This window comes from Triticum dicoccoides, chromosome 2B (genome assembly GCF_002162155.2).
Source record: "Triticum dicoccoides isolate Atlit2015 ecotype Zavitan chromosome 2B, WEW_v2.0, whole genome shotgun sequence".
Taxonomy (NCBI): domain Eukaryota; kingdom Viridiplantae; phylum Streptophyta; class Magnoliopsida; order Poales; family Poaceae; genus Triticum; species Triticum dicoccoides.
In genome coordinates, this window is record NC_041383.1 from 38262246 (window position 1) to 38271307 (window position 9062).

General features: G+C 42.2%; 1 protein-coding gene across 1 annotated transcript; it reads left to right on the forward strand.

The window, feature by feature from the left end:
• Positions 1 to 2966: 2966 nt before the first annotated feature.
• LOC119366999 lies at positions 2967 to 6131 on the forward strand. The gene is made up of 3 exons (XM_037632643.1): positions 2967 to 3118; positions 3681 to 3817; positions 5857 to 6131. The coding sequence occupies exons 1-3, from the start codon at positions 3011 to 3013 to the stop codon at positions 6014 to 6016; spliced, it is 405 nt and encodes a 134-aa protein (XP_037488540.1). The 5' UTR covers positions 2967 to 3010; the 3' UTR covers positions 6017 to 6131.
• Positions 6132 to 9062: the final 2931 nt, after the last annotated feature.

The window sequence follows — 9062 nt, forward strand, 5'->3', positions numbered from 1 at the left end:
CAAGTAGTCTAATCACCCCCCTCTAGACATACTTTCGATTCTACAATCTACTGTATTCCAACTTCTCCATGGTTCATACCCTCCGATACTACTCATAGGTTCATCAAAATAAGCGAACAACACATAGAAAACATAATCTGTTTAAGACAGAACGGTCTGTAGTAATCTGGAAACTTTCAATACCTCTGTAACTCAAAAAATTCTGAAAAATTCGGACAATGTAGACAATATGTATATCAATCTTGTGTAAAAATTCCAGATCAAAAGCACGTTCTTGTGAATTTTCAAAATTCCTGGACTGGGAGCAAAAGTTTCTGTTTTTGCACAGAATCAAGTCAACTATCATCCACACTATCCCAAAGGCTTTACTTGGCACTTTATTGAAACAAAAGCTATAAAACATGATTACTATAGTAGCATAATCATGTGAACACACAAAAACACTCCCCCCTTCATTTCTATGCATCTCCTAGATAGATCTTGCGTGAGCATAGGAACTTTTTTGAAATTGCATGCTACGTTCCCAACAGACGCTAAGGAATGAAATGCGAGGAGTCTGGAATCTTCCTTCAGAAAACCATTTCAGCTACACGGGGTGGACTGGTTGCAGAACCTTCTTAACCCATGCATCACTGAGATGAGGTTAAGAATTCTCCTGCTACTGTGGCGAAGCTGGTTTCTTCGGGATGATTGTGTTCATAACGAAGGAAAGGAGCTAATTAGTCGATCGGTATTCTTCCTTCAGAAGTATGAAGATGAACTGATCGGATGTCGATATAGGGATGTTGTCGAAAATGATAAAGGCAAGCAGGGGCTTGCAGGGCAGACATTGGATGTTAGTGCACCTGCGTCACTTCAGGCAGGGCCGTCCAACCTGCTAAGGGGAGATCCTAAAACTGTTAGTACCATCCAATGGAAACCCCCTGGTTCGGGAACAGTCAAGTTGAACACTGACGCTTCCTTCCTTCCCGACAGTGGCGTAACCCATATTGGTGCAGCGCACATGCAACTATATTCTGAATCGTGTTTGATGTCTCCACCATCGCAAACGTTTCACATCATTTTTACGGTTTTATTACAACACCGTTTGTGATTAATGCATCGCACACAGTTTTGTCGAAGGGCATCTGATTATAGTGTCACATTAGCAGCAAGGTTGTCAGAATCACGATTCTGTTGTACGATTCTACGACTTTACGATCCAAACTAACCCCTCTGATTCTACGATTTTGGTTCGTAGAATCTACGTTTTTATGATCCTGATAGTGAAGATTCTACGATTTTGCGATCCTGCCATTGGAGCTCCGACCCGATTCAGAATCGCGATTCTGACAACCTTGGTTAGCAGCATCTTGCAGTAGTGCAAGTTATGGATGAGGCAAAATCCTAGGTGGCTTTTGGTGTCTCTTTGGCCGTGGCCGGTAGGCAGTATATAGAGGAGTGCCAGAAGAGGTATCGTGTCGCGATCACGATCTCAAACCGACTTAGTTTCCAAGTCGTATACTTGCCGAACAAGAAACAATCAACTTGTGTGCTAAGACATAAAAAAATGACAAAATTGTGCCCTTGCATGGTCACAAACAGGATTTTGATGGACCATGCACGTGTATGTCGCATGCCCGCGCCGCCGCGGCCCCTGCCTTGAGCATCGGGATCTCTAATAATTTCCCTTTGCCCCTCTCGCTCTTGATGAAGCAATGGTATGGTGCTCGTTTTTTTGGACGAGGGCCCTTGAGTTCTTGAGGTAGTGCATGATCCGTGGTCTATGTTGGTGGGGCATCACCAACCCATTCAAGAGGTGCAAACCCCATGATTTTCCCCATTTCTTTCTCTCTCCTCCCGCTCATGCATTCGTTCCCCTTTCCGTCTACTCCGTTGTCTCCTCTCCCTCTTCTCTCCGTCAGTTTTGCTGGCCGGAAGAGGATGGGGGAAGGGATCGCCCCCCACTCCATGATGTCCATATATTTCCTAAGTTTGCTTCCCTACTGGCTTTTGGCTTGTTGCCATCTAGATTTACACGATGTGGAGGCGCCATTGTCTCATATTCATTTTCCTATTCTTCTTGGATGTTGCCTTCCTCAGCGGCTGCTCCATGGAGGTAGGATTATATAGCCTCTCAAGTCAATAACCTCCCAAAATCTTTCACGTGTTTTTCTCGTATGTTTTCTCTCTCATTTCTATTGGTTTTCTTCGTTATTTTGATTTTTTTATTTTCTTTCTTTCTTCTTTTTTTTAATAAATGTCGACCTCATTGAACATTTTTCGTATATACATTTTGACCATTTTTCAGATACAGGCTAAACATTTTTCAAATGCAATATAAATAATTATTTGAAATACACGGTGAAAAGTTGTAAAATCCACATTGAACATTTTTAATACAAAGTGAACATTTTCTAACACGCAAAGAATTTTCCAAAAATATCATGAACTTTTAAAAAAAAAGTGCGACTATTTCTTAAGTGTTTATGATCTTTTTTTTAATGTCATAATTTTTTATATGTTATGAACATTTTTAAAAACTGCGCGATCAAAGTTTTTCACTTGAAGACCATTTTATAAAAAAAAATCACGAAACATATTTTCAAACTCGTGAACGTTTCTTAAATTTCACGAATAGCCTGGAATGGTACAAATATTATTTAAAGATTGCGCGAAAAAACTCTAGATTTTCCTAACACTTCATAAAAAGACCATGACCGTATTTCTAAACACGCCAACGTCCTGAAAACTACAGGAACATATTTGTTTTTGAATTGGTACAAACATTTTACAATCTTTTATGCTGTATGATCACTTTTTTAAAATGCAATAAATATAGGTTTAATGCGTGGACAGTGTTTTTGAATGATGTGAACACTTTTGCAAATTACATGAACAATTTGTTACATTTCTTGAACATTTAAGGAATACTATACATGCTGCTGTTGAGCGCTGGCCCATGGACTCAGTCGCTTGAGCACTAACACCCCGCGGTCCTCCCCCAACCACCGCTCCTCCGCTCGTGCTGATGGCGGCGGCGATCCGGTCCCTCCTCCGCAAGGCGGCGCCGTCCCTCGGCCGCATGTCGCCGGTGGTGCAGGGGCTTTCGCCGGCGGCGCGCCTCCTCTCAACGACGGTACGTGCCAAACCCTAGCCGCCGCCGCCGCCGCCGCCGCCGCCGGGTCCCTTCCCCCCTCTCCCTCCTCCCTCGCCGCCCGTCGCCCGCGCCTCGCCTAAGCTAGCCGTCTCCACGAGCAGGTAGTGGTGGTTGCTGCTGCCGCTGCTACTGCTGGTGGGCGACGCCGACGCCCCCATCTCTGCCGCTGACGGCTGCCCCCGCCTCTGATCCTGCGAGTAGGAGTAACCTTTGATCCAGCCAAATTGTTGTATAAACTCCTAATCTATGATCTGACAGCTGAAATTTGCAGTGAAATTGTATTGAAATACTTGGCAGTAATTGACTGATTATAGATAATCTAGCAGATGTTATTCCCAGGTCATGTGATTCAAAACATTCACAAATCAGAAAATTTGGTCCTCCCGTTAACTGAAGAATTCTTCAGTTCTGGGACAGTGTGGATTATTGTTTCCCAAATCAGAATTCTGCAGTTCTGGCAATACTGTACTCCATTGCAACTTCTTTGTGAATTTCTAGTATTTGTAATAGTATTTACTAATGTCCTTCAAATTTTTTATAGGGGGGACAAGTGGCTTATTCTGATGATGATAAAACGCTGGCCAAACAGCGTGAGGAAATAAAGCGCATGACTGCTGAGTTTGATGCGAGCATGCTGGAGATCCGCAAGAATTTGGATGCTATGGATGAAATTGAGAGGTAAATACCTTTGTACCACCATAGTATACAACTGGACGAGCATTTTTGTAATTTTTATGCTCAATACTGTTTCTGAACACTATTGAGTTTTCACACAAAAGCAGTTAACTTGTTTTGGATCAGAATATAAAATAAATCCCTCCCAAGTTTATGCGTGTATGGGGTGTGGGCCGATCGATGGGGTGCCGTGCTTGCTGCGGGTATGCGCTGGTCATGGGGTTTGTGTCAGGTCGGTTTGGGAGGGGCCCGGTTTTTTCAGCGGTGCTCTGATTGTCTTGCTGGTCCCTTTGGTGAGAAAATTTTGCTGCTGCGTACCCGTCGTCCCTTTCTCTCCTGCGTGGTGGACTTGGGGCTTCGATTGGATCCGACTGATTATTGTTGCTACCTTCTGTGTCCAATCTTGGTGTGTGTTCTTTCAGATGTTAACCATATGGTTTAATCTGCAGTAATTTATTTTCTGTGATGTCTGTGTATTTAAGTCTCTTTCTTCGTCTGTTATGGCTGAAAGAGATGGCCATCCATCTTCCGCTGTTAGAAAGCGGCGTAGTATGCTGTTTAGTTTCTATATGTGTGTTCCGTTGTGTGGTTTTGGCCGTGCTTTCATGCGTGTCTGCTCCTTCAATAGTAGCAGTTTCTGGGAACAGCGATTCTTTTCCTGGCAGCAGCAGTGCTGCAAGGACTGTTTGTCCTTGATTGGCTGCCAGTGTTGTTATGGTTCATGCTCTGCTGGTGGTCACTAATCGACCTGCTGGTATATGTTTATTTGATTTTTGTTCTATGTGTATTCATGGTACATATGTGCATTGGGTTGGGCTGATCATAGGTTGTTATAGGCGATCCATTTTCCCCTTATGTGTCCGCTCAGATGGCTAGAGAGAATTGCATGAAGTGGCGGATTCGGCGCAGGCTTCATCTCTTTGGTGAGCTCTTCCTTCTGCGTTGGTTGTAGGTGCTTTCCTTTTGGATCTGTTGGGCTTAGTCTTCCTGTTGGTATTTTTGGATGTTTTACTGCTGTTCTAGGTGTACAGGTGCCGAGATTCACTGTTGGCCGGGTTCCTTATATGTCTAGACAGTACGTGGCTTATTTGAAAGGTTAGCCAGGGGTATCTTTGTTGTTGTGTCCGTGCTTTGTGGTCGCTTCTTTGGTTGCCGGGTTTATTTCGATCTGATTGTCCGCAATTCTGGTCGTCGTGTTTTGGTTGTAGCCTCTTATAGGAAGAGGAATTACCTTGGCGGTATAGATTATACTTGCTCCTATTGTGGTGCTGTTATTTGGTTTGAAGAAAGGGCGACACATCTTAGCTCTTTGTCTCAGAGAAGCATATTTCATAATCTTTGTTGTAAACGGGGTAATGTGAAGCTGAAAAAGCATCGGCCCTGGCCTGCTCCTTTGAATGAATGAGCTGATGAGGTTTTAATGGTGGACCTCGATCAAATTCTTTTATGCGTCTTATCAGATCTTATTTGATGTTTGCTTTTACTTCTCTTGGAGCGAAGGTTGATGATAGCATAAATGTGGGTCAGGGTGTCTACATACTTAAAATAAATGGTGTTGCCTACCATCGGATAGGTTCGTTGGTGCCGCCAAGGGGTGTGTCACCAAAGTTTGCGCAACTCTATATCTATGATACTGAGAATGAGTTGGTTAAGCAGTTCAGGATGCTTTGGGTTTCCTGTGAGTGACTTGAGTCACCTGCTTCAGGTTCTATTAGTATTAGGATTGTTGGATCTGGTACAATATATGTGTTGCAGAATGTCTATTGAAATAGTGCTCTCATGTTTATTCAGCAGACTCTAGTCTTGTTTTTTAGACGCAAAGTAGGGCTCCTGTGATGAACTTTGTGTGAATTGTGACTTGCCTGAGACAAACCTAGTTGCAGAATGTATATAGTACCTCTGTAACTTTATATAAGATGTTTTTTTGATTATTTGAAAGTGTCAAAAAACGTCTTATGTTTTGACACGGAGGGAGTAATACTTTAAAAGTAAAAAGTGATACCTTTTTATCTTCTAACTAATTTAATTGCCCTTATGTTCAGGCGGAGTGCGGAGGACTATGAGAAGTTCCGTAAGAAGCTAAACAATATTGAGAAAGCATGCAATGTTGCTTTGATCGTGCTGGTGCCTAGCACTGTTCTGCTTTTTGTCACTGTAGTATCATCTCTATTAGTTGGTTATAAGAAACCCTTATTTAACTAGTGGGTTAAGAAACCCTACCTTCAGAACTCTATGTGTTGTAGTGATCCAGCTTTGGACTTTGCATTGCATCTTAATGAACGCATAATGGTGAGCAGACTCGTTATATTTTCAGTTCCACATATCTAGATACATCCATACGTGCGACAAGTAATTCGGAACGGAGGGAGTATGAGATCAAGGTCTCATTTATACTACATATCTGCTCAATGCTTGCAGTAGAAAGCTTTTCTCATTGTTTTGTGGCAGGAGCTGATATTTTCTTATTTATTTACTTTTCCTGTTGGGGAGACTTTGATGCTACCTCCGTTGGGCCTACCAAAATGTCGTATATTTTAGAACGGAGGTAATAGTTAGTAGGTAACAAAGGGATGAGGAACTCTTTCCTCTACTCAGAAACAGGTGATCAAATATGTACATCTTTTATGTTATTGGTCATTTCTCATTTGGTTGAAGCTTAGCATTGGCCACTTCAGTGCCTGCTTGGAATATCGTTTTCCCTCTGTACATTGGCTGGTTAGAAAATGTCGGTTGGGCTTGTAACAGGTGGTTGGTTCATCGTATTAGGCATGTAATGTTTATGCTGGTTTGCGATACATGCCTTGATCGGTTATGTTATTTCCTGAAATGCTCTTGCCTCTTGATTTTGTAAGATTGGCTTGTAAAACTCTCAGATCCAAGTAGGTCAGCTAGTTAAAACCCAGAATCATCATGCCTAGTGTAGTGTCTGATCAAGGACTTGCACTGCCATGCCAATTCTACAAAAAATGTCACTTTTGTGTTAGACCTTGAGGTCTGGCTTTGCGTGGGCACGGCGGCTCGGCTATAGACCATGGCTGATTGATTGGCTGCTGCAGCAAATTTAACCGTGGACCAATTTCTTTTGAAGAACTATGCTGGGAAACCATCTTTGAGCAGAGCAGTTTAGAGGAGTGCATCTGCAATCTCCTGATCGGTGAAATCAGCACGTAGAGAATAATTCATTTCATCAGTAACGTGTGACTGTACTAGATCAATAACAGGAGAGGGTTCAAGAGTATAATCAGCAGAGAATATATTCTGAAAATAAGATTTGGTCGCAGCCCCCATGTCGGCCCCCATGTCATGAGAAGAGGCGACCATGGTGACCTGCTGCCATCGGCAGCGCTCGTCCAGTATGGGGGGAATTGAGCGCGGCGGTGGGACCAGCGCAGGGAGGGTGGAGGTGGCTCGCCTGCTCTTTTCCAGCGTGTGGCCTGGTGGGAGACAGAGACGAGGCAGAGAGGGAGGGACGGAGGCGAAGCGGTAAGCGTTCATGGACGGCGAGGTGCGGCGTGGATCTGGGCAGTGCGAGGCCATGGGGAAGGAGTGCGATGGGGAAAAGGGAGCGACAGCGGCGATGGGGAGAAGGGAGCTAGGGTTTCGTGGGTGGACGAGGATGAGAGGGACACGGTGTGATTCAGGAAGGGGATCAAAGCGACGAGGGGGATGTGGGCTGCCGTTGGATCCGGGAGCATTCGACGGTGCTTAATCCATGATCCGCGTGAGATGTATTTGGACCAATCAGAACACAGTACCCCCTTTGATGTCGTTAAGACCATTCAAATTGGTCGTAATCAATTAAAAATAAGATGCTAAATCATGTCAACTATTTTATAGCCTAGAAAATTTATAAAAAACAAATAGAAAAGAAAAACCTTCGCATCGTGTCACCAAGTGTGACCTACTTTTCAGTAAAAATAACAAACTTTGAATAATACAAATATCTTCAAAAAGTGTTCTCAGAGATAAGTTATTTTTAAAGAGAATCATTTTTCAAGTGCCCAAAACGAGTTCTTTTGTGAAGAACCTAGCAAATATTTGTTGCAAATTTGGACCAAATCATTTTTCTAAAATATTAGGCCATATTTAGTGCACAATTGACTAAATGGTTGGGGGTCTAAAGTTTTTGATCCACCTCTCAGAAAAAAGACAAATTTCCGCTGCCTCATAGTTTGCTCTTTATTATTTTTCAAAAATCATTTTTAGGAACAAAAGTATCTATTTAATCATAGATAGTCCAAAAGTTTTGCAAGATTCAACCCCTAGCTAAAAACGTCATGCCCACCGTTTTGGCTGCATTTTGAAACGGGCATAAAAACTTCAAAAAAATCAAAAAAAATGAAAACCTTCGCATTGTGTCATCATATGTGACCTAGTTTCTAGGAAAAATAATAAACTTGGACTACCACAAATGTCTTAGAAAAGTGTTCTAAAAAACGAGCTATCATGTATCAACATCCATCGCTTTGAAGTCAAATGGCCAATGTTATGGCAACATTCATGGCATAATTTGTTAAAATGATATTATATTTTGCACAAGTTCGCATCTTGGAATGACAAACAATGTTGCCTAAGGAAGTTTTCACTTTCTTTGCACGGAAAATCCATTTTCCATGTTTTTAGTGCCCAAAGCGAGTTTATTTTTGAAGAACCTACCAAATATTTGTTACAAAATTGGTGTAACAGCCCAAGTGCGGTCCTTCCTATTTTGTAACCTATCCAACCTTGTCATGTGTGATTTCCATATGGGCTTTAATATAAGTGGCTTCATCATCATCATTGTTTGCTTTGTTCCTTCTATTTTGTGGCATGGGTATTATTGTGTCTGGCATTGTCATAATTGTTTTGCATATTTCCTTTTTCCTTTGTTGTTGCCATGATCATGATGAATCACACTGCCATATTTTGCTTCTTGCACCATGTTCATCTTTTATTATATTGCATTGTGCCATCCTTGTTTGTTTTCCATGGTCGTCTCGCTTTGTTCTATGCTTCATGATGCGATATTGCCTTTGTCATTTTTGTTGCATTTGCATCATGGTCATCATTGTAGTGTGCATATTTATTGTGTGCTTGTTATCATTGTGAACTCCTTGTCCTCATCTTCTTTGTTGTTTCATCTTACCCTTTCCATCTAAAACATCATCAAGTGCGACATCCCATCACTAGCTTCTTTCTTTCAATTCTCACCCATTTATTGCAAGTGGCATTTTCCTGTCCTAGTAAAATGTTCACTCACTTTCTGTAA

Coding starts and splice junctions, on each gene's coding strand:
- LOC119366999 (XM_037632643.1), top strand. CDS start 3,011: ATGGCGGCGGCGATCCGGTCCCTCCTCCGCAAGGCGGCGCCGTCCCTC. Junction 3,119..3,680: donor CGCGCCTCCTCTCAACGACG/GTACGTGCCAAA, acceptor AATTTTTTATAG/GGGGGACAAGTGGCTTATTC. Junction 3,818..5,856: donor GCTATGGATGAAATTGAGAG/GTAAATACCTTT, acceptor CCTTATGTTCAG/GCGGAGTGCGGAGGACTATG.